General features: G+C 39.4%; 17 protein-coding genes across 17 annotated transcripts; 8 read left to right on the plus strand and 9 right to left on the minus strand.

Annotated features, from left to right (window-relative positions):
* Positions 1 to 73: 73 nt before the first annotated feature.
* RTA1 (Rta1p) lies at positions 74 to 1,027 on the plus strand (the record flags this gene model as incomplete). The annotated part of the gene is made up of 1 exon (XM_056226110.1): positions 74 to 1,027. The coding sequence occupies one exon, from the start codon at positions 74 to 76 to the stop codon at positions 1,025 to 1,027; it is 954 nt and encodes a 317-aa protein (XP_056079861.1).
* Positions 1,028 to 1,102: 75 nt separating this feature from the next.
* SLI1 (N-acetyltransferase) lies at positions 1,103 to 2,503 on the minus strand (the record flags this gene model as incomplete). Its single annotated transcript, XM_056226111.1, has 1 exon — positions 1,103 to 2,503. One exon carries the CDS (start codon positions 2,501 to 2,503, stop codon positions 1,103 to 1,105), a length of 1,401 nt encoding a protein of 466 aa, XP_056079862.1.
* A 351-nt stretch (positions 2,504 to 2,854) lies between these two features.
* On the minus strand, positions 2,855 to 4,315 carry ZPR1 (zinc finger-containing protein ZPR1; the record flags this gene model as incomplete). Its single annotated transcript, XM_056226112.1, has 1 exon — positions 2,855 to 4,315. The coding sequence occupies one exon, from the start codon at positions 4,313 to 4,315 to the stop codon at positions 2,855 to 2,857; it is 1,461 nt and encodes a 486-aa protein (XP_056079863.1).
* A 460-nt stretch (positions 4,316 to 4,775) lies between these two features.
* On the plus strand, positions 4,776 to 6,011 carry SMKI16G0550 (uncharacterized protein; the record flags this gene model as incomplete). The annotated part of the gene is made up of 1 exon (XM_056226113.1): positions 4,776 to 6,011. One exon carries the CDS (start codon positions 4,776 to 4,778, stop codon positions 6,009 to 6,011), a length of 1,236 nt encoding a protein of 411 aa, XP_056079864.1.
* A 282-nt stretch (positions 6,012 to 6,293) lies between these two features.
* On the plus strand, positions 6,294 to 6,608 carry TRX2 (thioredoxin TRX2; the record flags this gene model as incomplete). The annotated part of the gene is made up of 1 exon (XM_056226114.1): positions 6,294 to 6,608. One exon carries the CDS (start codon positions 6,294 to 6,296, stop codon positions 6,606 to 6,608), a length of 315 nt encoding a protein of 104 aa, XP_056079865.1.
* Positions 6,609 to 6,713: 105 nt separating this feature from the next.
* On the minus strand, positions 6,714 to 7,643 carry SER2 (phosphoserine phosphatase; the record flags this gene model as incomplete). Its single annotated transcript, XM_056226115.1, has 1 exon — positions 6,714 to 7,643. One exon carries the CDS (start codon positions 7,641 to 7,643, stop codon positions 6,714 to 6,716), a length of 930 nt encoding a protein of 309 aa, XP_056079866.1.
* A 245-nt stretch (positions 7,644 to 7,888) lies between these two features.
* On the plus strand, positions 7,889 to 8,674 carry CIR1 (Cir1p; the record flags this gene model as incomplete). The annotated part of the gene is made up of 1 exon (XM_056226116.1): positions 7,889 to 8,674. One exon carries the CDS (start codon positions 7,889 to 7,891, stop codon positions 8,672 to 8,674), a length of 786 nt encoding a protein of 261 aa, XP_056079867.1.
* A 101-nt stretch (positions 8,675 to 8,775) lies between these two features.
* Positions 8,776 to 9,081, minus strand: MVB12 (ubiquitin-binding ESCRT-I subunit protein MVB12; the record flags this gene model as incomplete). The annotated part of the gene is made up of 1 exon (XM_056226117.1): positions 8,776 to 9,081. The coding sequence occupies one exon, from the start codon at positions 9,079 to 9,081 to the stop codon at positions 8,776 to 8,778; it is 306 nt and encodes a 101-aa protein (XP_056079868.1).
* Positions 9,082 to 9,392: 311 nt separating this feature from the next.
* Positions 9,393 to 10,265, minus strand: TDA10 (putative ATP-dependent kinase; the record flags this gene model as incomplete). Its single annotated transcript, XM_056226118.1, has 1 exon — positions 9,393 to 10,265. The coding sequence occupies one exon, from the start codon at positions 10,263 to 10,265 to the stop codon at positions 9,393 to 9,395; it is 873 nt and encodes a 290-aa protein (XP_056079869.1).
* Positions 10,266 to 10,669: 404 nt separating this feature from the next.
* On the minus strand, positions 10,670 to 13,510 carry ADE3 (trifunctional formate-tetrahydrofolate ligase/methenyltetrahydrofolate cyclohydrolase/methylenetetrahydrofolate dehydrogenase ADE3; the record flags this gene model as incomplete). Its single annotated transcript, XM_056226120.1, has 1 exon — positions 10,670 to 13,510. One exon carries the CDS (start codon positions 13,508 to 13,510, stop codon positions 10,670 to 10,672), a length of 2,841 nt encoding a protein of 946 aa, XP_056079870.1.
* Positions 13,511 to 13,779: 269 nt separating this feature from the next.
* Positions 13,780 to 14,226, minus strand: YCH1 (phosphatase YCH1; the record flags this gene model as incomplete). The annotated part of the gene is made up of 1 exon (XM_056226121.1): positions 13,780 to 14,226. One exon carries the CDS (start codon positions 14,224 to 14,226, stop codon positions 13,780 to 13,782), a length of 447 nt encoding a protein of 148 aa, XP_056079871.1.
* Positions 14,227 to 14,657: 431 nt separating this feature from the next.
* Positions 14,658 to 15,947, plus strand: PCT1 (choline-phosphate cytidylyltransferase; the record flags this gene model as incomplete). The annotated part of the gene is made up of 1 exon (XM_056226122.1): positions 14,658 to 15,947. The coding sequence occupies one exon, from the start codon at positions 14,658 to 14,660 to the stop codon at positions 15,945 to 15,947; it is 1,290 nt and encodes a 429-aa protein (XP_056079872.1).
* Positions 15,948 to 16,240: 293 nt separating this feature from the next.
* On the plus strand, positions 16,241 to 16,918 carry SMKI16G0625 (uncharacterized protein; the record flags this gene model as incomplete). Its single annotated transcript, XM_056226123.1, has 1 exon — positions 16,241 to 16,918. The coding sequence occupies one exon, from the start codon at positions 16,241 to 16,243 to the stop codon at positions 16,916 to 16,918; it is 678 nt and encodes a 225-aa protein (XP_056079873.1).
* A 250-nt stretch (positions 16,919 to 17,168) lies between these two features.
* On the plus strand, positions 17,169 to 19,538 carry ELP2 (Elongator subunit ELP2; the record flags this gene model as incomplete). The annotated part of the gene is made up of 1 exon (XM_056226124.1): positions 17,169 to 19,538. The coding sequence occupies one exon, from the start codon at positions 17,169 to 17,171 to the stop codon at positions 19,536 to 19,538; it is 2,370 nt and encodes a 789-aa protein (XP_056079874.1).
* A 111-nt stretch (positions 19,539 to 19,649) lies between these two features.
* On the minus strand, positions 19,650 to 21,929 carry PMT6 (dolichyl-phosphate-mannose-protein mannosyltransferase PMT6; the record flags this gene model as incomplete). The annotated part of the gene is made up of 1 exon (XM_056226125.1): positions 19,650 to 21,929. The coding sequence occupies one exon, from the start codon at positions 21,927 to 21,929 to the stop codon at positions 19,650 to 19,652; it is 2,280 nt and encodes a 759-aa protein (XP_056079875.1).
* A 319-nt stretch (positions 21,930 to 22,248) lies between these two features.
* YPP1 (Ypp1p) lies at positions 22,249 to 24,702 on the minus strand (the record flags this gene model as incomplete). Its single annotated transcript, XM_056226126.1, has 1 exon — positions 22,249 to 24,702. The coding sequence occupies one exon, from the start codon at positions 24,700 to 24,702 to the stop codon at positions 22,249 to 22,251; it is 2,454 nt and encodes an 817-aa protein (XP_056079876.1).
* Positions 24,703 to 25,250: 548 nt separating this feature from the next.
* On the plus strand, positions 25,251 to 26,921 carry SNG1 (Sng1p; the record flags this gene model as incomplete). Its single annotated transcript, XM_056226127.1, has 1 exon — positions 25,251 to 26,921. The coding sequence occupies one exon, from the start codon at positions 25,251 to 25,253 to the stop codon at positions 26,919 to 26,921; it is 1,671 nt and encodes a 556-aa protein (XP_056079877.1).
* Between the last annotated feature and the right edge of the window lie 73 nt (positions 26,922 to 26,994).

The raw sequence follows: 26,994 nt of genomic DNA on the forward strand, positions 1-26,994 counted from the left end.
TTGCTAATGTTAAAATGGCCAATCCTGTAGAGGATCGCAGTAAACATTCTGTACTTTTTTAGCCACTACAAATATGAGAAAAGATGACGTCGAATTGTATCAATATACGCCGGAAACAGGCCCGAGTATACTTTTCACAATACTCTTTGGATTAGCAGGAATAACATTTGTTTTTTTATTAGTTCATTATTCTATCAAGAGTAAAAGTAAAGTTGCCTCTCTCGTGAGCTCACAATCTACATTGCGGTGCTATGACATGTTGAAGTTGGCAGGAGCTTATATTCCCTTCATATTTGGATGTTTTGTTGAGTTTGTAGGTTTTGCCTTTAGATGCGAGTCAAGTAGATACACCACCATGCTGAGTCCCTACATTATTCAAACAATTTTCTTGCTGGTGTCACCAACGCTATATGCGGCTAGTATTTACATGATATTTGGTAGAATGGCTACTCTACTCTTCGCAGAAAAGTTAATGATCATGCCTGCGAAATTCAATACAGCAATATTTGTCATCGGAGATATAGGGAGCCTTTTATTACAAGCAGCCGGTGGTGCTATGATGTCCGATAAGTCAATCGCTTCTTCTGGTTCCCATCTCGTTACAATTGGTTTGTTCATCCAAATTGCTTTCTTTGGTGTCTTCATTCTTAATGAGTTTTTGTTCCTTTTCAGGATAAACAGAAAACCAACCAGCGTGTTGATGAGATGTGGTAGTTGGAAAAGCCTTAACGTTGTCTTATTAGTAAACAGTTTTCTGATTTTGATCAGATCGATTGTCAGAGCTGTTGAATTTCTTCAGGACTACGATGGAGAAATTGCCTCACATGAATGGTTTCTTTACGTTTTTGATGCTTTACCCATGTTCCTACTTGTACTAAGTTTCAATGTGGCATTCCCATTGAATAATATTTTCCGGATACAGGAGGAGTCTATTCAAATGCAACTATTTGCAAGGTATGACGACGATGTCTACCCAGATATCGACGAGATTTCCATCGAGCCGGACCTTGTTTCAAAGAGTGAATAAACTGGCATCTGTATGTATGTATATTGCTGATTGTAAAATTTTGCTATCTCGGCGTTTAATAATTTGGTGCTTGCACTATAAATTTAAGTACTCTTTCATATATTGCCAATTAGGTTTTAGTTCTTTAGCAAGAGTATTGGGATAACTGATGCAACAATGGAGCCCGTTAGCAGGGGTAGAAATCACACTTAACGTAAAAATTGAAGATATACTTTGTGGCTCATTGAATATGGCATCCTTTATATGGAATCGCAAACTGGTATTGCATGCATTCTTAAAGTCTTGAAATCCTAAGTTTGTTATTTCAAATGTAGAAGAGGGTCCGTTGTTGAAGTTTATTCTATCTTCAATAAATTGCTGGGAAGAGATAACCTCTAGTAACTTAACTTCATTAACTCTATCTATTACTTTATCCTTAGTACTGCTTTTTATAGTTTCTTGGATTTGAGCCGAGATATCCCATATTCCAAGGCCTCGGTGCAGTTTATGCTTGAACTCTATAGCTGCGATTAAATTTCCTACAGCTAATTCGTCATTTGAAGGTAATTTTAAGATTTGTTTACAAGAACTTCTAGTATTCATTGGCAACTCGATTTTCAAAAATGACCCTGTATAATCATGTACAGCTGTTTCTTCAAAACTCTTACATACTAAGGCTCCTAGAAGGGACGTTAAGGAGGTATTATGGATCTTGCATTCTTGCAAAATCGTTTTGAGGTGTGCTGGAGATAATTGAAATTCCCAATGACAGTTAGTGTTTTTTACTTTATATGTGTGACTCTCATTAATTGGGTTGTCCTCCAGCAGGTCTTTTGGAAAAGTGTAGTTCGCAAACTGTATTAAGCTCTTATTGTTGGATACAATTATTTGAGGAAACCAATAATATAGTCTGCTGGCTAATTGACGTATTACATGCCAATTCCAAGGTATGGGCCAATCACCGTATACAGGGGCTAATATAAATTCTTCGTTCAAAGGACTTAATACAGGGGAATAAACAGTTTCGTTTTCCCTCAGCTGTTGCTCTTGTAAACCCTCCATAAACGTTTCCCATACATGGACAGCGGATATGCCATCCATGAGAACATGATCCGTCAACAATAACATTTGGTTTTGATTAGGAATAATCAGCAGCTTCCATAAAGGTTTGTGTTCACTATAGGAAAAGTTATAGTTTTGAAAGATGTAGTTTATCTCGACCTCCGTTAGATGGTTCCAATTGTGATGGTATTCTACAATATCACCAAATTTGAATGGTTTGTCAATGTTCTGTAGGAAATATTCATTCTCAGATTCGTCATAAAACACATTACATGTCAAACGTTCATGTTGGGTGAGTGTGTATTTAAGAGCTGTTATCAGATGACGTGTGTCAGGTAATTTATTGAGTTTGACTCCCACATAAAAACAAGAATGAAGATTTAGTTTGCTTCGATGAAAAAAGTAACCCTCAATAGCGGACAATCGAACCTTCATTTTTGTGTTTTCTCAAGGAAATAACAGTTTATTGTTTCTTTAAGAGAGTAAAACTGTGTGAAAAGTGGTAATTTAGAACGAGAATCTTTCTTATTCGCTTTGCGCAGGTGGTTGCGAAAGAGTAGACAATAAAGTAAAAAGCTATAAATTAGGAAAATTGAATCTGTAGCCAAAAAATGCAGTAACATCTATTTTAACTATAATACAAAAGTTTATTAAATTTAGTTGAATTTAAGACTGCTTGTCTGTTTAAAAAAAAAAAGAATAAATATCATACCATGTGTGCCTGTGCAGAAAATATAAAAGTGTGAAGTAAGAGGAAATGAGAAGGAAAGAAACAAGCAACTACTCTTACTCTACCTTTATATCGGACAATCCGAGGTCTTCATTTTGTTCCTTTGTCCTTTCGTAATCTTCAATAGTCATATTCGGATCTGGATCAGGGGCGTAGACATTTTGTATGTACGAACCAGCTAATGGATCCTCCATAACCACTGTAAATTTGACTTTTCCAGCAATGGCCTCCTTTAGCTTGGCAAAAAAATCTATCCAACGGCTCTTCGTTGCTTCATCCATGGAATCCGAAGTTTGGGTGAAAATACGCGACTCCAATTCTTCGTAAACTTGTCTTAATAGGCCTTCCAAAGTGGTGAATCTACCACCCAATGTGCCCTCTTGAATATCAAGATGCAATTCAGGGATAACCATACTACATGTTTCAGACTTCAAAATATCACGGGATAGATCGGCTGCATCATCACAGTAAAGGGTGATTCTTCTCCCCTTGTCTGGAATAGCACCACCTGTCTTCACCTCATTAGACTTGTAACCACAGTGATCGCAAACCGTAGACATAATGATAACTTCTTTGAAATGTGGAATGTTTACCGGCTTCATATGAGTTTCGCACTCTTGGGTGCATGATGGACAAGAAGCTCTGAATGTTTGCACTTCGTTATTGAAGTTTTCGATGTCTGTGGCATCTGATAAAAACTGAGGATTGGCTGAGCCAACTTTAACCGATTCAGATGGGTTTCTTTCACGATTGGCCAATTGCTTGAGTTGTTCTTGGCGACGTTGTTCCAGCTGGTCTCTCGTGATAATACCGACTTGAACGTTTTGTTCATCAGTTCTTACGTATTGGGTATGAGACCATTTGTGCTGAGGCTCGCCAGGTTTGTATTCAATCCAGGAATTTCCGGCAGGGTCATCCAAAACAAATGTTACAGGTATAGTGTTGGGTTCACAGTTGATGTACGATTTAACTTTTTTTATAAAGTCATCGATCTTGTTGTAAAGATTCTCGTCTATAGATTTTCTCATCTTTTGGTCTTGCGATAAATCGTCGATCATCTCTGATAACAAACCTTCTACTGTGGTAAGTTGGCCTCGTTTGGCAGGAATTTCAATGTCTAGTTCGACAAATTTACAAGTGGCAGTTTCTGACTTGATAACTTGTCTGTTAAAATCTTCACGACACTCTACTTTCAGAATGTAACGGGAACCCTTCTCTTGGATTTGGGAGGCTGGTTGAATCTCACAGTTCTTAAACCCACAATGTGGGCACTCGAAAGACATGATGATGATTTCTCTGAAATATGGAATAGAAGTCAGCAAAAGTCTCGTTGTACCGTTTTTGCCACAGTTCATGCAAAGAGACTCGACCTCCTGTACTGGGTGGCCCATAGCGTCTTCTGCACCGGTCAACTTAACACCGTCGTTAGCTTCGCTGTGGTCAGCTACGGTTTCATTTTCAATCTCTGCAGCAGCTTCACCTACTGGTTTGAACAGGTCTTGCTTTTGTTCGCTCATTATATCTTGACCTACGTATAAGTTTCTACTGAACTATCTACCAGTAATGCTGTCAAGAATTATGTTATCACGGTGCATTTCCTAGACCTGTATATTGCATGTTATTATAAGCGTGCATCTCATCGCTGAAAAATTTTCCTCAACCATCAACTTTTAGTCTCCACCCTGCTAGGGCTAGAATATTCTGGAATATCCTAGAGGGTTTTATTGAGTTTATTATAGGGTTGATGTTGCTTTTTGAATATGGTGAGATAAGGGTCATCTTTTGAATTTCAAGATGAAAAATATCTCGATGCCTTTTTTTTTCAAAAGAGTAGTACAAGAACTGCAATGCTGTGGAAGGCATAAAAACATGTGTAAGCATTCTAGGATGTTGTGCGGAAAGAAGTGGTTTTGTTTTTATTTTATTACCTTCTGGTATTGGTCCTCTTTAAAGGAAAAGCAAAAATAAAGCTATAATATGCCTAGAGATCCATTGATTGGTATTGTGGGTAAGCCATCTTCTGGTAAATCCACCACGTTAAATTCTTTGACTGATGCAGGTGCGGCAGTAGGAGCGTTCCCCTTTACTACTATCGAACCTAATCAGGCCACTGGCTACTTGCAAGTTGAGTGTGCTTGTTCCAGATTCGGTAAGGAGGATCTTTGTAAACCTAACTACGGTTGGTGTAGCAATGGTAAGAGGCATATCCCCATCAAACTGTTGGACGTAGCGGGGCTTGTTCCTGGAGCGCATTCTGGGCGGGGACTTGGAAATAAATTCTTGGATGATTTGAGACACGCAGATGCTCTGATCCACGTGGTGGACGTTAGTGGGACGACAGACGCAGAGGGAAAGAATACAAGAGGTTATGATCCATTGAACGATATAGAATGGTTGCAAGATGAGATCAGGCTATGGGTCGAAGGGAACCTGAAGAAAAGATGGGGGTCCATTGTGCGTAAACATACGGCAACGAAATCCAGCATAGTGGACACACTGCAAGCGCAATTCGGTGGGTATGGTTCGCATGCGCCCATGATCCAAAAAGCACTGGACAGATTGAAGGGATTACCACCTTTGGAAAAATGGGATGACGAATGGATCACTCGAGTGGTCAAGTCCTTTATGGTGGAAAAATTCCCCACAGTATTAGCGCTTAACAAGATCGACCACCCAGACGCTGATAAGAACGTTTCTAAAATCATGTTAAAGTATCCTGACACCAAAGCTGTGCTGACCAGCGCGGTGACAGAAGTGTTTTTGAGGAAATTGAAAAAGCAAGGTTTCATACTATATGATGAGGGCACAGAGTTCGTTGACACGTATGAGGACGAACCAGAAAAACTGAAGCCACTGGATGACAAACTTCTCAATAGAATTGAGAATATAAGAGACCTGGTCCTGTATAGGTTCGGATCTACGGGTGTTGTTCAGGTGCTGCAAGCGGCTACAGACATTCTTGGACTGATACCGGTGTACACTGTGAAGAACATCCAGACTTTCACCGGAGGCAATGGAACCAACGTGTTTAGAGACTGTTTCTTGGTTAAAAGAGGAACCCCTGTTGGTAAAGTCGCCAGGTACATTATGGGTGGCGAGGTAACCATTGCAAGCATCGAAACTGTTGGTGGCGTAAGAGTTAGTGAAGAAAGTCTTGTTGAGCCCGGTAAAAATGATATACTCGGTTTCAAGATTGCTCCAAGATCAGCATAACGTTAGTAAAGTGCCTACTGATCTTAATTCATCGTTAAAATAAATGTGTAATTATCTATACTATTAGTAAAGGATGCTCCTTGTAAAGTTGGTTGGTTCTTTTTCTTACTAAGCGCGTCCATTTTCCAGCCAGCGGAGAGAGGGAGATAAGTATATAAGAAAGTCATTCGGGGGATGAAAAGTTGGCAAGAGAGAACAAGCAATAATTCTTCTCTCTTCTAGCAAACATTAGCTACAGCCGCTTAAACGAGACTATACAAAACTTCAAATAACATATCAACAATGGTTGCTGAATTGAAATCCGCCTCTGAATACGACAATGCTTTAGCGTCCGGCGACAAATTAGTCGTCGTTGATTTTTTTGCCACATGGTGTGGTCCATGTAAGATGATTGCCCCAATGATCGAAAAGTTTGCGGAACAATATTCTGACGCTTCCTTCTACAAGTTGGATGTTGATGAAGTTACAGACATTGCTCAAAAAGCCGAAGTCTCTTCCATGCCCACTATTGTCTTCTACAAGGGCGGTAAGGAAGTTACCAGAGTGGTCGGTGCTAACCCAGCTGCTATCAAACAAGCCATCGCTTCCAACGTATAGCTGGTGATATAATAACACTACGTAAAAATATATCATGCCTGCACGGAGTAAGTAAAAAGCTTTTTAAAGAAATTCTATTATATCTATGTCTTTTATGTCATGTTTTTATTGTTTGTTGTATATTTCATCGTCGGTGTAGCCGAGAATGTATAAGATATCTTTCATGGACTTGGTGTTCAACTTGCAAGGTGCAGCTTTTTGTACTTTTGGCTTGGCGTTCCATGCAATACCAAAACCGGCGGTAGCCATGGCTGGTAGATCGTTACCACCGTCACCCACCATACAACTTGACTCAACAGGAACTTTGTAGTCCTTGCATAGTTGCAGAAGGGTCTCACTCTTGCATTCTCCATCGACAATAGGGCCCAGTGTCTTACCAGTTAATTTTCCCTCGGCATCTACTTCCAGCAAGTTAGCCTTACAGAAATCTAAACCTAGTTGATTTTTAATAAAACTGGCAAATTGGATAAATCCACCGCTTAAAACGGCAAGCTTACAATTTTTGGCGTGAAGGAACTTACAAAGTTCGGGTACACCCTTGGTGATCTCCAATTTTTGTTTTATCTCATCATATAATGTATCAATTTGTAGGCCTTGCAATAGTTTAACGCGTTCTCTTAAAGACTCTTTGAAATCTAGCTCATTGTTCATGGCTCTTTCTGTGATTTCGTGCACTTGTTTTTCGACGCTAGCATAAGCAGCAATCAGTTCGATGACCTCTTGGTAGATCAATGTTGAGTCCATGTCGAAGACAAATAGCTTTTTAGCTTGACGATATTCATTGTCGGCAGAAATGATTACATCAACATCACTATGACTTTCAATCATGCCCATCAATTCATTCTTGAGATTGTTCTGAGAAACAGATTCTGCGACTTCAACATATATGTCGGTAGCTCTTGTTGATAGTTTCTTGGTGCTACTGATCGATATCTCCTTTTTCGAGCATTCAATAATTTCATTGGCTAGCTGATCGATAGTTTCCTGTGGGAGACTTTCTCCATGAGCTATGCAAGTGATAACAAATCTTGACATTTTAGTACGCTAGCGAGGACTATGTATATACGATTGAGCCAGCTTGAATATAGTTATCTGTTTCTTCCTCTATGTAGTTTCATACTTCTCAAATTTTTTATTTTTTTTTTCACTAAAGCTCTTTTCGAGATTATTAGTATTGACTCTTTCTTTCTCGGTGCAAAATATTTATGATTTAAGAAGAGTTGCCAACGTACATCAGGATTGAGTATCCCAATAGGTTACTACTAGGAAGAGTAATAAGGATGTCTGCAAAACAGCAACTACGTATACTGGTTCCAGTGAAAAGGGTAGTTGATTTTCAAATTAAACCAAGAGTAAATAAGACCTTAACCGGAATTGAAACTAATGGGATTAAATTCAGCATTAACCCATTTGATGATATTGCAGTAGAAGAGGCTATCAGGATTAAGGAGAAGAAAAAGGGTTTGGTAGACTCCACACATGCTGTGTCTATTGGTTCTGCCAAATCTCAGGATATTTTAAGAAATTGTCTTGCTAAGGGTATTGACACCTGCAGTTTAATTGACTCCATGGGTAAAGGGGACATAGAGCCCTTAGCTATTGCAAAAATCTTGAAGGCTGTTGTTGAAAAAAAGGGTTCCAACTTGGTTTTGATGGGTAAGCAAGCAATTGATGACGACTGTAACAATACTGGTCAAATGTTGGCAGGTTTATTAAACTGGCCACAGGCCACAAACGCGGCCAAGGTGGAATTCCTTGATAATGGTAAAGTTCAAGTAACAAGAGAAATTGATGATGGCGAAGAAGTCATCGAAGCTTCCTTACCGATGGTTATAACCACGGATTTGAGATTGAACACTCCGCGTTACGTAGGACTGCCTAAATTAATGAAGGCAAAAAAGAAGCCTATTGAGAAATTGGATATAGCAAAAGATTTTCCTGATATTAACATTGAGCCTCAGCTAAAGACGATTTCGATGGAAGAACCAAAAAATAAGCCACCAGGAGTGAAATTGAACTCTGTAGATGAATTGATTGAAAAGTTAAAGGACGCGAAGGTCATTTAAATGGACCAGCGCACGATGAAGTTAAACGAAACTGATAATATTAATATTATTCATAAATAATTGCTGTATATGTGTATATAGATGCGAAAAATGCAATCCAACTATGAATTATCCTTTCTTGATGGAGATAATAATGTGTTTCCAACTATTCCTGGTGGTTTTTTACTCATATACTGTTCCTTGTACCACTGTTCGAATTTTTTATTGGAGGAATCATGCAACTGGCAAACCCTGGTGACGTTGTCACATTCTTCGTACCAAGGGTATAATAAATCCTTTGTTGGTTGTAATGGTGGCAATTTGAATTCAGGCATTTGGAACCTAGACACTGTTTCCTGAGGAAAATCCTTACCATATTTGTTGTAAAGGGGAACATGTCGTAGTAGTTGTTCAACATTACTGTTCATTTTTTTGTGCGATCGATCCTTATTCCCTTTAGCTTGATTGTAATATCAGTGATAACCTCGTAAACCGCTTAAAATTCGGACTGTCTTCAACGGAAATACAAATGAAGGAAGGATAAACTGTATAAAAAGTATGTGTGCGTCACGTAAAAAAGTGAATTATATATATATATTGAGAGTGGCGATCATCCAAGAATTGCCTCGTTAAAATTCTTAATGAAAAGTACATAAATCATTATAAAATTACTTGTTCGTATATAATACGAACGGGAAAGAGAAATGAAAAATAAAATATAAAAAAGGGGCACATATCATTATTCGATACATCTGGTTTTTGTAGAATATACCTCTCTGTCAGAGTCAATGCCCAACGTTAATGTAGCTATTGAACCTAAACTTTCGCTTCGGACAAAATCGTTGAAGTAAAGTTTATAGGATGGCATGTACCTGTCCACAAAGGCATGTACCTGTTTATCAGTCATTCCCTTTCCCACCTTAGATATTAACTCGTGCTCCTGTTGCAATCTCCAACCGTAAACGTTGTTGATGTCATCAGTAGTAAATACTATCCCTAAAGATTTTATTTCTGGGTTCCGCCACAACAAATCACTGTAAAAGAAAAGCTTGGCATTAACATCAACCATGTCCCCAGTCAGAAGGTCATTGTTTTCAATACCTTGCAAAATAGGATTGAACCCAAGGAACCAACCTTCTAAGATAAAAATATCAACTGGTAGTTTGATTTTTTGACCAGTCAGGCAACGATCTCCCTCTCCATTAAATTGAGATTTATCGTATTTGGGCAACGTGACGGTTTCTTGATCCGGATGCTGGTCATTATTAAGGATTGTATTCAACACTTCTTGCAACAACTTCATATCATGAGTACCAGGTAAGCCACGTCCTTGTAAGAGCTTGTTGTCCTTGAATTGCTCATTCAACCTAAATTGGTCTTCATGGGTCAAATAAAAATCATCGATTGAGGCAAAACCAATAGATTTTTCGTTCCCGTATTTTTCCATCAAATGATTATATATTTGAACGCTTGTAAAACTTTTACCTGAGCCCTGTGGACCCGAGAAGAAAATGAACAAAGGACTTTTTTTTCCCGTCTCAAACCATTCAGGTATGTACTTATCCAAGAATTCTATTGTATAGTCCGGTATCTTTTTTGACTTATCACACATTTGTAGTTTTATTACTTTATATTATAATTCAGAACTTTTTCAGAACTTTCTGTCCCTATTATATTTTATATACCGTTATCTTAGTTTTGTTCCTCTCAAATATGTGCTCTGGCAAGTGGTTATAGGTTCAGTTACAGTATCATTTTGATCACTGAAATTCTAATGCATTTATTGTTCTCATACATGCGTCTCCCCGCTTCGTTTGGTAATTAGGTTTTTTTCTCCTTAACGGAATCGGAAATTTGCGACGTTAATGAACCCCGGTTATGATTAAGAAAAAAGGGCAGTAGAACGTTAAATACTTTCTATGAATAAGCTAAAAAACATTATTAGTCGCAATAGAGTTCGTATTATCGTTAATATTTTTATTTGTCTTTCTTAAAATTCTATATAATCAAGTTATCTTAAAACAACCCATCAATTTCACCGTCGTCATCGACTTCGACAGCCATGTAACCAGCATAGGTAGCCAAACCAGGAATGGTTTGAATTTCAGCAGCAAGAGCGTATAAGTATCCAGCACCATTAGACAATCTGACGTCTCTGATGGGGAAAGTGAATCCAGTAGGGACACCTTTCAGAGTGGCGTCATGGGATAACGAGTATTGGGTCTTCGCAATACAAATAGGTAAGTTACCGAAACCTTGTTCTTTGTACATGTCGATCTTGCGTTCCGCTTCTGGTAAAATGTCAATTGCTGCACCACCATACATCTTTTGAACGATTGTAGTCAATTTGTCTTCAACGGATGAATTGACATCGTATAGGAAATGGAAGTCTACTGGTTGGCTGGAGGCTTCAATGACGGCCTTCGCCAAATCAATAGCACCTTTACCACCTTCGGCCCAATGGTTAGAGGACACGGCGTCAAATGCGCCGGCCTCTAGAGCTGCTTTTCTAATGGCGGCAACCTCGCCGTCAGTATCAGTTTCGAACTTGTTAATTGCTACAACCACAGGAACACCAAACTGTTTAATGTTGGCAATTTGTTTACACATATTGGCTGCACCCTTTTCTACGAACTCTATATTCTCTTCGGTGTATGCGGCAGGTAAAGATTGACCAGGCTTAACATCTGGAGCACCACCGTGCGATTTCAAAGCCCTGACGGTAGCGACCAGAACCACTGCATTTGGTGTCAATCCGGAGGAACGGCACTTGATATTGAAGAATCTTTCACCACCCATGGTAAAATCAAAACCTGCCTCGGTGACTACATAGCCAGCCTCTGTTTTTGCTTCAGGCTCAGTTCCGACTAATTTAAGAGCCACACGATCGGCGATAACAGAAGAAGCACCGATTGAGATGTTAGCAAATGGGCCGGCATGGACCAGGACAGGTGTACCTTCCAAAGTTTGCATCAAATTTGGTTTGATTGCATCCCTTAATAGAGCGGTTAAGGCGCCGGTGCAACCCACATCTTCCACAGTAACTGGGGACCTGTTTACATCTGCGGCAACAACAATACGTCCAATACGTTCCTTCATGTCTCTCAAGTCCTTTGAAAGAGCAAGAATAGCCATCAGTTCGGATGCGACGGTAATGTCGAATCCGGTGACTCTTGTATGATTTTTCTCGGTAGGGGCTTGGCCAATGGTGACCTGCCTTAACATTCTATCGTTGATGTCAACCACCCTCTTGATAGTAATGGTGTCTGGGTCAATGTTCAATCTTGCAAATTGGTTGATCTCTTCTGGAGTTAAATCGTCGGGATTGGTCTTTTGGATACCTAGTCTGTTTAATCTTCTTTGCATGGAAGGAGTGAACTTTCTCTTCCCATTCTTCCTTGGTACTAATCTATTGTAGAAAGTAGTGTCGTTCTTCTGGGTGGTTTCATGGAACATTCTTGTGTCGATGGCTGCGGCAAGTAGGTTGTTGGCGGCACCAATGGCGTGAATGTCACCAGTCAAATGTAAGTTGAATTCATCCATTGGGATGACTTGAGAGTAACCACCCCCTGCAGCACCACCTTTAACACCCAAAGTGGGCCCTAGAGAAGGCTGCCTGACGTTGGCGATAGCAGGCTTTCCCAAATGAGCTGTTAGTGCCTGAACAAGTCCCATTGTAGTGGTCGATTTACCTTCTCCTAGAGGTGTGGGTGTGATACCTGACACCAAGATATATTTACCATCCTGGCGTGATTGTAGCCTCTCGATGACTTTAGGAGAAATTTTTGCCTTATAGTGTCCGTATAGCTCTAATTCATGGGAGTAAATACCCAATTCCTTAGCAAGTTGGTTAATGAGCTTTGGTTGCTGTGCTCTAGAGATGTCTATATCGGATGGAACAGGGGTCAGCAACTTTAAGGGCAAAGGAGGAATCTGAAGAGGTTTCGAGGATTCGGCTATTTGGCGTTTGGCGGCAATCAAGGTGTTTTGCATTAGCATAGCCACCGTCATAGGTCCAACACCGCCGGGAACTGGGGTGATTAAATGGACGTATTTTATTGCTTCGTTGAACTCAACGTCACCCACACACTTAAAACCGGATTTTTTAGACGCATCAGCCACGTAGTTGGTGCCGACATCGATGACCACGGTTTTCTTGTTGGTGGAAGTGCTATCTATAGGTTTGAACCATTCACCTTTTACGAATTCTGGTTGACCGATGGCAACAACGACAATGTCCGCGTTGTGTAAGTACGACGCAATATCGCGGGTTTTAGAATGCGTGATGGTGACGGTGGAGTTTAAAGACTTTAATAATTCTGCGACAGGTGAGCCAACAATGTCGGATCTTCCGATCACAACAGACCGGGAACCTTCAATCGTGACGTTGGCCTTGTGAAGCAATTCAATGATCCCCTTGGGGGTGCAGGGCAGGAAGAATGGATGACCATTTTTCTTATTCAGTTCACCAATGTTGGTGGGTCCGAACCCGTCCACGTCCTTTTCTGCTAACACTCTCGAAGTAATCCTGTCTTCGTCCAAATGGGCAGGCAATGGTAATTGCACGATAATACCGTGGGTCTGTGGGTCCTCGTTCAGCTGGTCCACGTGTCTTAGAACTTCGAATTCAGAAATAGCTTCGTCTAAATGAATGAAATTAGCGACAATGCCAGCTTCTTCAGCGGCTTTGCGCTTCATGCGCACATATGTGGCCGAGTCTGGCCTGTTGCCCACTTGAATGATGGCAAGTACAGGTGCGAACCCAGGCACGTGACCTTGAATGGATTTAATTTCATTAGCAATATCGTTTCTAAATTGCTGAGCGCATGCTTTCCCGTCCAACACTTGACCAGTCATGATTATTCTTGACTTTTGATGTTGTGATGATGTCGATACCTGCCGTTGTAAGTTCAATTGACTGAGTGTTATTGCTTTATTGTAAACGAGTCTATATATAATAAAAGTTACGGCACTACGGGAAACGCGTATATATCATGAATAAAAAATGAATGAATGTATGTATGAATGACTGCGTAAAACGATAGAGATAAAGAAGTAGGAAAAAAAAAAGTGACCGGGAAGAGTCATGGACGACGTGCTGGTCACGTGATATCACGTGCTTCCGTTTAGCGCCACAAATCTGGAAGGTAACCCTCTGTGACCCTTTCATCATCACCGTATACGGACTGCCACTGTGAGAAACCACCGCGTAACACCCATAGCCTACACCGGGAAAGCTCCGCCGTGTCAAGCGACCGAAGCAGCAGCATCGCTGCGGACGGTCCACGCTGCTGCGACAGCATACAGTGGAAAACCACGTTGAGCGGTCCGTGGCAATCCGCCTGCTCTTGCAACAGTCGGTGCTTTAACTCGCATAAGTACTCCGGATCCTTCTTAAGACGCGAGTAGGCGTAGTGCCATCCGTCTTTGATATGGCCTCCCATATAGTCCGATCCCCGAACGTCTACTACCTGGAAGGACTCCCTTAGCATAGTAGTATGGCCTTCATTCATCCAACGATGTAATTCGCTAGGGTCCAAGTACTTTACGTTTGTAATCGAGTACGAGTCCATTTTTTGCAAGTCACTTTTATTTTACTATCATTCTATTGTATAGCTGCCCCGTATGTGTTGAAACTTGTTGCTTGTAAGAAAGTAAAAAAAGATGAAAAAGGAAGAGCCAAAAGAAAAGAGGCATGCATATATTACCCGTATCACGTCGTTTGCATGTGAGAAAAAATAATCCAAGACCTATCGTTATATAGTCATTCTTTTTCCTATCTTCTTACGTTTTGTTTCTTAGATTTTCATCAAGTTTAATATATATGTCGTTTTTGTTTAGTAAGCTTATTTATCGTCCGTTTCTTGTGCCGTTATTGTACTTTTTGGGTGGTTCCCCATTCTTGCACACTGCAGTTTCCTCTCTTCGTTCTATTGTTTAAATTTCAAATTTTATTCTTGCTGTTTTCTCTTGGTAGTACAAAACATAGCAGACACAAAGAAAAATGGCAAACCCAACAACTACAGGGAAGTCCTCAATTAGGGCTAAGCTTTCTAGCTCCTCGCTATCAAACCTATTTAAGAAAAATAAAAATAAAAGGCAGCACGAGGAAACGGAAGAGCAGGATGATGAGCATCAAGATGAAGGGAAGCATCAAGATGAAAATAAGGACATACAACTCACTCCCCGGAAGCGTCGCCGGTTGACGAAGGAGTTTGAAGAAAATGAGGCCCGTTACACTAACGAACTGCCTAAAGAATTGCGCAAATATCGTCCAAAGGGTTTCAGATTCAATTTGCCTCCGACGGATAGACCGATTAGAATCTATGCTGACGGTGTTTTTGATCTTTTCCATCTCGGCCACATGAAGCAACTAGAACAGTGTAAAAAGGCTTTCCCTAATGTAACACTAATAGTCGGTGTGCCTAGCGACAAAATCACTCACAAGTTAAAAGGTTTGACTGTACTGACCGATAAGCAACGTTGCGAAACTTTGATGCACTGCAAATGGGTTGACGAAGTCGTGCCAAACGCTCCCTGGTGCGTTACTCCAAAGTTCCTACTCGAGCACAAAATCGATTACGTTGCTCATGACGACATTCCTTACGTGAGTGCTGACAGCGACGATATTTACAAACCAATAAAGGAAATGGGCAAATTTTTAACTACTCAAAGAACCGATGGTGTATCCACAAGTGATATCATCACAAAAATCATCAGAGACTATGACAAATATTTGATGAGAAATTTTGCAAGAGGGGCTACCAGACAGGAATTGAATGTTTCTTGGTTAAAGAAAAACGAGCTAGAGTTCAAGAAACACATTAATGAATTCAGATCGTACTTCAAGAAAAACCAAACAAATCTGAATAACGCCTCTAGAGATTTATATTTCGAAGTGCGTGAAATCTTACTAAAGAAAACTTTGGGTAAGAAACTCTACTCCAAGTTAATAGGCAATGAATTAAAGAGACAAAATCAACGGCAAAGACAACAGAATATTTTGGATGATCCGTTCACCAGGAAACTAATCAGGGAAGCCTCTCCTGCCACAGAATTTGCCAACGAATTTACGGGCGAGAACCCTACTTCTAAATCAGCAAATGGAAGTGGGAACATTTTCAGCCAGGACGATGATGATGACACGAATTCCAATAACACAAATACGAATTCAGAATCTGATTCTAACACAAACTCAACACCTCCGAGTGACGATGACAATGACAATGACAATGACAATGATAGGTTAACTTTGGAAAACCTCGCTCAGAAAAAGAAGCAATCTGCCAACTGAGCTCCTTCTCCAACCCCGTCTCTCCCTTCTCTGCCTTCAACCTTTTTCTGTCGGTTCCGCGTACACTCATAAACGTATGTATATATTTAAAGGTATAACAAGATAAAAAAACTGTTTCCCTGTAACTTTATTTCTCATTGCCCTAACTATTGTCTTGGTTCTGTTCCCTTTAATAACCGTACCTTTAAACGGCATCACCCCCTTATTAAAAATGCAGCTTATAAAGCACAGTAGTGATATTGTGTGTTGCTCATCACCGTTTTTACCAGCAATGCTCACTCAGCTAACCAAAAATGTCTGAAGGAACTTTGTTTACAGATTTGAATGAGAGAAAGTTGATCAGGACTATCGTACCAAGAGGTTTAGTGCGTTCCTTGAGGCTGGACGTAAAACTTGCTGACCCCAGCGATGCTGAGCAACTCTACCAAAGGGAATTTCCCTGGGGAAAGTACCCCACTTTTGTAGGACCACGTGAGGAGTGGACTCTTACTGAGGCAATGGCCATTGACTACTACCTGATCCATCTTTCTAGCGACAAAAAGGCCGTGAGCCAGTTATTAGGACCCGATGGTGACTTTAAAACTCGTGCGGATATTTTAAGATGGGAGTCGCTTTCCAACAGTGATTTTTTGAACGAGGTTTGTAAAGTATTCTTCCTCCTAATCGGCATAAAGCCATACAATTCCATTGAATTTGAGACTGCGAGGAAGAACGTTGACACCATCGTTTCGCTTTACGAGAGAAGGTTGAAGAAACAGAAATTCCTGACCTCTAATGAACATGAGACTCTTGCTGATCTGACTTCAGCCGCTGCTTTCTCATTGGGGTTCTTAAGTATTTTTGATGAAACGTGGAGGTCCAAGCATCCTGAGATTACCCATTGGTTCGATCGCGTGGTTAACTCTCGCTTTTTTGAAGGTGAATTTCAAAATTTCAAAATGTGCAAGTGTGCAATGCAATCCAGTAAATAAAGATACACTTTATACTTCTGTGTAACTCGTAATGTAGGACCTCTCCTTGCGGCGATTCCCTCTTTGTTCATCTTTTCAGCCGTTTCCACGTGACGAATAAACCTGCCGATCTTCAAAAGTAATGAAAAATTTTCTTTTTTGATATTAGGCGATGGGCTGAGCTAGCTTGCAAGTGCAAGTATGAGCTAATATATCCACCTCTACATTTATTTCAACTACAAGCAAACTTTTACCCTGACGTGCCATAATCATGGTGGAAACTATTATTCCAGAGGCCATTTTTATAGGTGCTAACAAACAAACCCAGGTTAGCGACCTGCACAAAGTTAAGAAAATCGTCGCATTCGGTGCAGGTAAAACTATTGCGTTATGGGATCCCATCGAACCAAACAACCAAGGGGTCTATGCCACTTTGAAAGGCCATGAATCCGAAGTGACTTGTGTAAGATTTATCCCGGACTCAGATTTTATGATATCTGCATCTGAGGATCACCATGTTAAAATATGGAAATTCTCCGATCATTCGCACTTGCAATGTATTCAAACAATTGAACATTATTCTAACACAATTGTAGCCTTGAGCGCTTTACCAAACATCGTTTCAGTCGGTTGTGCTGACGGTACTATTACCATATGGAGACAGAATACACTAAATGACGAATTCAGTCTCGCTCATGAGTTCATTATAAAGAAGGGATTCTTCTACCCGCTGTGCTTGTCATTGTCAAAAGTTCAAGAAAACAAGTATTTGCTTGCCATTGGAGGTACTAATGTTCATGTTTTTATTGCGTCTTTCATCTTAAGTAATGCGGGCATTGAAAAGTGTCAAATCGTTGCAGAGTTAGAGGGTCATGAAGACTGGGTCAAGTCATTGGCTTTCCGCCATCAGGAGACACCGGGTGATTATTTATTATGTTCTGGGTCTCAAGATCGTTATATCCGATTGTGGAGAATTAGGGTTAATGATTTAATTGACGACTCTGAAGAAGATCCGAAGAAATTAACGCTATTGAGCAATAAACAGTACAAATTTCAAATTGATGATGAGTTGAGGCTAGGCATAAATTTCGAAGCTTTGATTATGGGCCATGATGATTGGATCTCATCCCTTCAGTGGCACGAAACACGTTTACAGCTACTTGCTGCCACTGCTGATACTTCATTGATGGTTTGGGAACCTGATGAGACTTCGGGAATTTGGGTATGTGGTTTGCGGTTGGGTGAAATATCTTCGAAAGGTGCCTCAACTGCCACTGGCTCCTCTGGTGGTTTTTGGTCTTGTTTATGGTTCACCTATGAGGGAATGGACTTCTACTTGACTAATGGTAAAACTGGGTCTTGGAGGATGTGGAGTACGAAGAATAATATTATTTGCGATCAAAGGTTGGGCATATCTGGTGCCACGAAAGATGTAACAGATATCGCTTGGTCTCCTAATGGTGAATACTTACTAGCTACTTCTCTGGACCAAACTACTAGACTTTTCGCCCCATGGATCTATGATGCTAGTGGGAAGAAAAGGAGAGTTCCTACCTGGCATGAATTTTCTAGACCACAAGTACATGGTTATGATATGATTTGTGTTGAGCCAGTTTCGAATACCAGGTTTGTAAGCGGTGGTGATGAAAAAATTTTGAGATCATTTGATTTACCCAAAGGCGTAGCTGGAATGTTACAGAGATTTGTTGGTATCCAATTTGAGAGAGAAAGTGAAATGCCTGAATCAGCTACTGTTCCTGTGTTGGGTTTGTCCAACAAAGCAGGAGATGATGCAAATGAAAATGATGATGATGAGGAGGAGGAAGATAGCCATAACAAAACACCCGATATTGTTGATCCCCTATCCTTGCTGGAATGCCCACCAATGGAGGATCAATTACAAAGACACTTATTATGGCCTGAAGTGGAAAAACTTTACGGACATGGCTTTGAAATAACATGTCTTGATATTTCTCCAGATCAGAGATTGATTGCCTCAGCGTGTAGGTCAAATAATGTTCAGAATGCAGTTATCAGAATATTTAGCACAGAAACTTGGTTAGAAATAAAGCCTACTTTACCGTTCCACAGCCTGACGATAACGAGGTTGAAATTTTCGAAGGATGGAAGATTTCTGCTGAGTGTTTGTCGGGACAGAAAGTGGGCACTTTGGGAGAGAAATATGAAAGATAACACATTTGAATTAAGATACAAAAATGAAAAACCACATACAAGAATTATTTGGGATGCAGATTGGGCACCTTTAGAGTTTGGTGATGTTTTTGTAACCGCATCCAGAGATAAGACTGTTAAGGTTTGGAGACACCAAAAGGACCCAATTGATGACTATGTTATGGAAGCATCAATTAAGCACACTAAACCAGTAACTGCTGTTTCCGTTCATGATACTATTGTAGGAGACAAAATTTTGATATCTGTGGGTCTTGAAAATGGTGAAATCTATTTATATAGTTACATTTTCGGTAAGTTCGAATTAATAACACAGCTAAAGGAGGATATAACACCGGCAGATAAAGTTACAAGATTAAGGTGGTCACATTTAAAGAGAAACGGTAAGTTTTATCTAGGTGTAGGAAGTAGTGATTTGTCCACCCGTATATACTCTTTGGCATATGAATAGATAGTATTTGTATTGTTTTACATGTAAAAAGAAGTATAGGCTTCTGCTCTAATGGCGTTATTATTTACAATTTTTTGTACTTCTATATAAGTCATCGAATCTTTTTTCTACTTAAACTGCCATATCCCAGGTGGATAACCATTCCAATGGTAGGTATTCCGTTTTGTCACCGTTCATACCCTGACATATTGGAGCAAATAGAGTGTATACATATATACATCCGCCAAATAATGACAAATAAGCAGGATACTTCACGATCCAATGGACTCTTTTTAAAGCGAAATCAATTACAAATCCGAACACAAGCATCGCAAAATATAACGCGGGAACGTAATGATGTACATACGTAACTCTCCCCATCATTACAAAGGGCAAATAATGTGTCATCCAGGAAACAAAAGGGAACACACCCTGAATTGTCACTTGCCAGATTTGATCATTTGAAAGATAAAGCACTTGTCTTCTCCAACAGTATAACAGAAAAAGGATAATAAATGGGAAAATGATTAAGGACGCAGTGGAAATCCATGTATTGAACGGAGAGCCCATCAGGTAATACCTAGGTATATATCCTGCCCATGAGCACATTCGTAATCCTTTGTGTAACGTTGGCCACTCCCATGCATCCGATGATAAACTATCATATTTATCTTCATCGGGAACTAGTGCGTTATTAGAAGAGGCCATGGCAAAGTTAGTTAAAATAAAATCGGTCCAAAAATTAGATTTTGGTGGAATATAATCTTCTGCGGTTTCTAAATTAGAGTTCCAATGATCCTCTACATTCCACCAAGTCGACTTATCCCTATGACTCCATGAATCTTTACAAACAATTTCAGCTTGCTTGAACCCCCAAGCTGGATACGTTAACCCAGTGGAAGCTAAGTAACAGCCCAAAACTTTGTGTCTTAACCTGAAAAAAGTAGAAACTGGATGTAAGACATCTGAATCTTCATTAGAGTAGATGGGATTCGGTGAATCCATTTGCTTCACAATCTCTATTATCCAGTCATCCTTTTCATCCCCAACGCTTTGTGATCCATAGCCTGAAACTTCGAAATTTCCTCTAGATACGTGAGAAGGAACGTTATGAGAGTGAAGATTTGACCCCGTATTTTTATGACTGAGACGAACTTCCATGCCATCCTTTATTGGGATTATTTTTCCATTTGAAGTTCCATTTTGGTCTAGTTTCCATCCAGACGACCTTGGAAATTCAAATTTCCAAACATTATTAGAATCAGAGAAGCCATATCCCGTAACCTGATGTTGCCCAGAGCCTTCGGGATATAATTGAACATGTGAATGTAAGAGATTCGGACTTAAACCGTGCGACCTTATCGTTAGCTCTGATCCAAATGCTACGTCACGAGGGCTCGCCTCAATTTGAGTTCCCTCCAAGTTAATTTGAAACAATGTATTGGTGGTATAATCACCCGTACCAGACTTGTACAATAAGACGAAGTGAATTTTGAAGCAGTAGAGATAGATAAGAAAGGGAATAACTATCAGATTGATGATTCTGATAAGCCAATGTTTGTAATATTTTATTCTAGACAGCCCATTATCGCAATAGAGCACAAATAGTTCAATACATGTGTAGAGACCAACTACAACCGTGATAAAAAGACCAACCCACTTAACAGAACAAACACAACCTATAGATAAACCCGTTAGTAGCATCCATAAAGACCATTTTCTTGTCATTTGCTGCTTTCTTAAAGTATAAAGTTTCACCATACAAGCAAACGTTGTCATTGTGAAAAAAAGCAGCATTGAATCCAGTAATATGAATTTTGACAGAGCTATATAAGAATGCTCTAAAGTAACCATTGTAGCAATTAAATAAACGGTTGGATAACTGAATCCCATCCATTTAGCCGTGTAAAAAGCTACTGGTGTACATAAAGCACCAAATGTGGCGTTGAATTGTCTCATTATTTTGAAGTTTACGTTTTCAGGATATACATTATTAGAGGAGAAATCAAATTCGCCATCAAATCCTGCCATCCATTCACTCAATGCAATAAGCATTTTACCTAGTGGAGGATGAACGTCATGATAGTACTCATGCTTGATATAGTATGAACCAAATTTTCCGAAATGAGCCTCGTCCCAGACAACATAATTGTTTTGATCTATACGTTTGAATCTCAAATAAAAAGAATATAAGGTTAATAGAAATGGTCCTATGACATCCGTCAAAGTTTTCACAATAGTATATTGTCGGTTCTTTGTGGTCTTATGTTCTCTCTTTAGTTGACCAAGGGATTTCAAGTCTTCACCTTGGATATTACAGTTATCCGTTTCTGATTGATTTACGTGACGTTCACGTAAGCTTTCATTATCAGCATCAATTGACAAAAATCCCGTCACCTTGGCGTTACTCATTAGTGAATAACAAGAAAACCAGTACGATATAATTAGTTCACTAGATCAAATAGCCCAGCAACAGACCGCTAAAGAATAGGTACAGCGCGAAATGTGACAACTGCTGTAGTGCACTTTTCTAAGTTACTTACGTTATTACACAGGTAGGACGGGTAACTTAATAATGAATCATGTACCGATGGAGTATATAATATGAAAAGAAAAATGGTGATTCATTAGTTTCTATGCTTTTAAGGGCCTCTGCCGATCGGAGCGTATATATGCTCACGTATGTATATGTACATATATACCTATATGTAATATTTCAAGAGGATCATTATCAATAGTTACAAAATCTCAAAGAGCGAACGGGATTTAATTCTTGATATTTAACACATTTTAATAGAGAATTTTTGTATTCGTCATCTTGATATTTTTCGTAGATGAGCGACAAATACCACCATACCTCTGGGGAATAATAAGCATCGATTGATTCTAGTATCGCGCACTCCAGCAGAAATTTTAATCTTGCATACGCTGCTGACCTATCCGTTTCATTCACAAATGTAAGTTGAGCTCTCTTACTCGGTTTTTCCTCGAGACTGAGGGTATAATAACTCTCGAGATTTTTCTCATCTATACTTAACTCTTCAGGAAATATCAACTCTGCGAACCCGATCAAGGCATCTAAGTTATTCTCATCGTAGTACAATACAGTTTCAAATTCCTTTAACGCGACGTTGGGTTCATCTTTTATTATTGATAAGTAACCGTTGGCAATATTAGAATTTAGGTTCTTAAATTTACTTTCTACATTGATAGCTTCTTTTATTGCAGCCTTGGCATCCTCATCGTTGTCTTTAGTTCTCATGTACATATTAGCAGCGAAGATCCAAATCATTTGTAGAAGATATTCCTTAGTTTGAGAATATTTAGGACCCATACTACTGAATTCAGGTTTTGAGTCTGAGAATAAGGTTGTGTATAGTTCGAAGACCTCTGGAAGTGTCTCTAGTGCTTCCAAAGTGCCGAAAATTTCTTCAATGATAGCTAATTGGGTTAATTTCAGGTGAATGAACTGCCATCTATCATGTAAGAGTAAAGTGTTATTTTGAAGGCTTTCGTTCATGGCCTCTAGAACAGAGCAAACAATTTTGTACGATATTTCTTTGTCCTCTTGAACGGACCTACAAAGAGCCAATAGGTGCCAAGCTTTATAGTAGTTGGGATTCTTACTCAGTATCAAGGATTCTAGGGTCTTGATTGCAGTTTCAATGTGTCTTTGTTGTGCTAGAGTGTAAGAATATTTAAATTGTAATTCACGTAATGCCTTCTCATCCTCTCCTTTTTCCTCCTCCTCAACATCAGCACTGTTTTTTTCTTTTGTTGATAACATCATTGCATTACATAAATATGAAGTCAAATCATTAGATATAAGAAAATCCAACTGATATTTTCTAATTTCATACAAAGTCGACCATGCATTTGCAAGAACTTTTGAAACGTTTTGTGGATATACACATCTGGTATTGTTTTCTAGCCAATCTAAGGATTCTGCTTGACTCGTTAGTGGCAAATTATACTCTTTGTAAAGGGAATCTAAGGAAGTGGCGAACATAGATACTGTACTGTCATAATCGAAGATATTTTCGATTGAATCTACTTTGGAAGAATCTTGTAGAATAAATGCATAGGCGTCTATGAAAGAAATGATGTCACGATGGGAGTTATCGTGTAGTTGATAGTATTTGTCGTTATATTTCACAAAATTAACAAAATTCAATATAGATTCTTTCTTCATTGTTTTTTTTTTAGTTTCATCATTACAGTTTTTGCTGAGATTTTGGAAAAGAAGCATTGCTGTTTTCGAAACCTCAATGCTTTGAAAAGTCTTTTCCATGGAGGATATTATGAAATTGTGCCAGCCAAGATTCACTTTTATATCATTGATGTAAGTGAATTTGAAATAATACTGCAAAAAAACGATGAAGTGCTCTAAGTTTTCGTTATTTGCCTCACTCGCACTGGGGAATTTAGCCTTTGATAAAATATTTTGCCCAAATTTCAAATAAAGGTCATCATTGTCAATGTGTTTTTGGGAAGGTGACTGGAACTTCTTTATAACATAAAGAAAAAGGATAAAGGGATTATCGGCAGTAGTTTTCAGATTACTTGCTAAATCTTGGATTTGATTGAACTTTAACGTTGCGACAATCATAGTGATATACTCGAAAAGAAGCCCGTTTGATTCAGGAGGGATCGCAACCACATGTGTTAATAGTTCTTTGTAAAAGATATTTTGCATTATATTAATGTCTTCAGAAATTAGACCACGATAGTATAAGTTTTCCAGAATTAGATATTGATCATACTGTTTTGCAATCGCCGTATTTTGCGACGCGGTGTTCTTGTGAAGCTTTAAAGAGTGCAGCAAGAACCGCTGCGATTCCTGAAATTGACCCCTGTAAAAGGAAAGGATACCGAAGCAATTGAATAGAATCTTCTCGACCAATTTTTTGATGTTAGGATATTTATTCAATTCCTCCATCATGCTCAGATTTTTCTCTAGTTTCTGGCTGTCCTTCCATAAAACATCACATACGGGCATTGCAAGCTTCTTAGACCCGATAACATGGTAATGTAGTCTAAATTGTAAATTTAGCACAGAATCCAAACTTTCAAATCCTGAATAGAAAGTGCTACTGCCCAAGAGTCGCGCTTTTAATGCTTGGTCGACCAAATCTATTATCTTCGATGGTGCAACAAGGGCATTTTGTGCTCTAGAATTAGACATAGCGCAATTTATTATCGAAGTTGTTGACAGTTTGGAGTGTCGAATTGCCGGGCTATTCTTTCCGCTCTGCCACGCATGATACCTTACACACCTAGAACACGCATGTTATCATTATTTTTCATCACTATGTAAGTAGGTCTTCGAGAGATTAAAAAATCAGGAAAAAAATGTGTTGAGAAGAAAATAGTTACCCTTTTAAGGTCGTCTATTTCCGTGTATATGCGTGGTTATTCATGTATGCATTCTCTGAGGAAGTACCATAATCGGAAGACAGATTATCATTAAAAGAGTGAGCAACGAGCAAATTCGAGGACGACAGTGTAGATTGCCATTATTGTGTGCCACCTTATTTGAAGAAGGAAATGGAAAAGCTGTTCTCTCATAATAGGGATTTTCATATCTTAGCGTTGTTGAGCGACACATCCTTTTACGCATAATCCTTAATCCTTAATCCTTATATATATACATACCTGGTTTCTTGTGGGTACTTAGTCTTTTATACACCAGAAGAGTTCAGCACGGTTGTAAGTGTAAACAACGGAACGGATATGATTATGACAAAAGCCGTTGGTGATGAAGAATCTCAATATGTTGAGGACTCTACTTTCGAAGCAGCCGCTGCATTTATGGGCGGCAGAGATGGGGCATCGTACAGTAATCAACGGTTTGCTGAAAGTTCTGATCATTCTTCTAGCTCGGCAAGATCACTGGAAGACTACCAACCCCCTGAGGAGAAGCTCTCATCGCTGTCATCCAGAGGTGAAGAAGGTCCTAATGAGAAGGAGAAGAGCGGTAATGGTGATACTGACTTGGCAAGAATACAAACTGGGCTTTTTTCTCCTAGATTGCGAAGTCATAGAAAGAAAATATTGTTGAAGTTTGTTGTCAACAACCTCTTTATTGCATGTGTGTGTATCTCGCTCATATCAATTTACTGGGGTGCCTGTTATGGAACGGATCGTTACTTCTTTAAGGTGAATAACATTGTTGTACTGCAGGATGTGCCATCTAATATTTCCGTACAGTCTATCTCAGCCATCATACCCTCATTGTTAGCGTCTGTGCCTGGAACATGGCACGTCTATAATGCAACCTCATTTAATGAGAAATTTGGCTCGATAAACTCCAATGAAATTAATGCAAAATTATTGGATCTGATTTACGATGAGAAATATTGGTTAGGCTTGAACGTTAAACCAGATGCTACAGACACCTTGTATAATTCTTTGATTAGTCAAGATGCAGACTCCCAGTTCAATTCATCAGATTTTTTTGAGTCCGTGTTTGAAAGTGGTCGTGATCCATCAAGCGTTAGATCAACCATTTTACCACTAATGCAACAGTTGGAAACCAGGTTTCAAAAATACTATGTAAAGGAATATCTTCCCTCATTGATGAGTAATATTACTTCCAATGGTAAAGATTTCAAGATAAACCTAGAGAACTGGGCAATTGCAGGTCAGTTGTTATTTACCTATAACGATCATCGTCCCTTTACTGATCGCATCCTGTTGGCCCCTTTGCAGGTTGGTTTGATTTATTGCATACTATTAACTGTTTTACAACTGTCACTATATGGAAAATTGCATGGGGAAATGGCCAAAGTGTTGAAACCGAAATATATACTAATCTACAGGTTACTAGTTTCCTGGGCAACCTATTTCCTTCTTTCCATTGGATTTTGTACCGTATCTGCAATTTTTAGAATCGACTTCACCCCTGCATTTGGTAAAGGAGGCTTTGTGGTATATTGGATGTCTACATGGCTGGTAATGATGGCTGTTGGGGGTACTAATGAAAACGTACTGAGCTTAATTATAGCCTATTGCCCTCCATATTTAAGCATTTGGCTGATGACATGGATCATCTTAAATATCTCTGCTTCATTTTATCCGATGGCTCTGAACAATGAATTTTACAGGTACGGCTATATAATGCCAATTCACAACGCCGTGGATATTTACAAAGTGATCTTTTTGAACTTAACCAAAAGGAAAATGGGAAGAAATTACGGTATCCTCGTGGCATGGGTTGTTCTCAATACATCTTTGACACCATTTTGTATGAAGGCAGCCGGCAAAAAAATGCAAAAGAATGCTGCGCAAGCGGCAGAGGCTGCTGTGAGAGCGACTGCCCGTCATGCTAGCCGCCCTTCAGAGCTCAATAGTGATAGTAATAACAGCCCTTCTAGAGATCAAGGGGTAAAGAGTAGTAACTGATTTTATGAAGATATAACGTATATACGTATAGCACCACTAATAATTATCTATATTCCAAACATGATAAGGTACA

Source organism: Saccharomyces mikatae, assembly GCF_947241705.1.
Source record: "Saccharomyces mikatae IFO 1815 strain IFO1815 genome assembly, chromosome: 16".
In the NCBI taxonomy this organism is placed as follows: domain Eukaryota; kingdom Fungi; phylum Ascomycota; class Saccharomycetes; order Saccharomycetales; family Saccharomycetaceae; genus Saccharomyces; species Saccharomyces mikatae.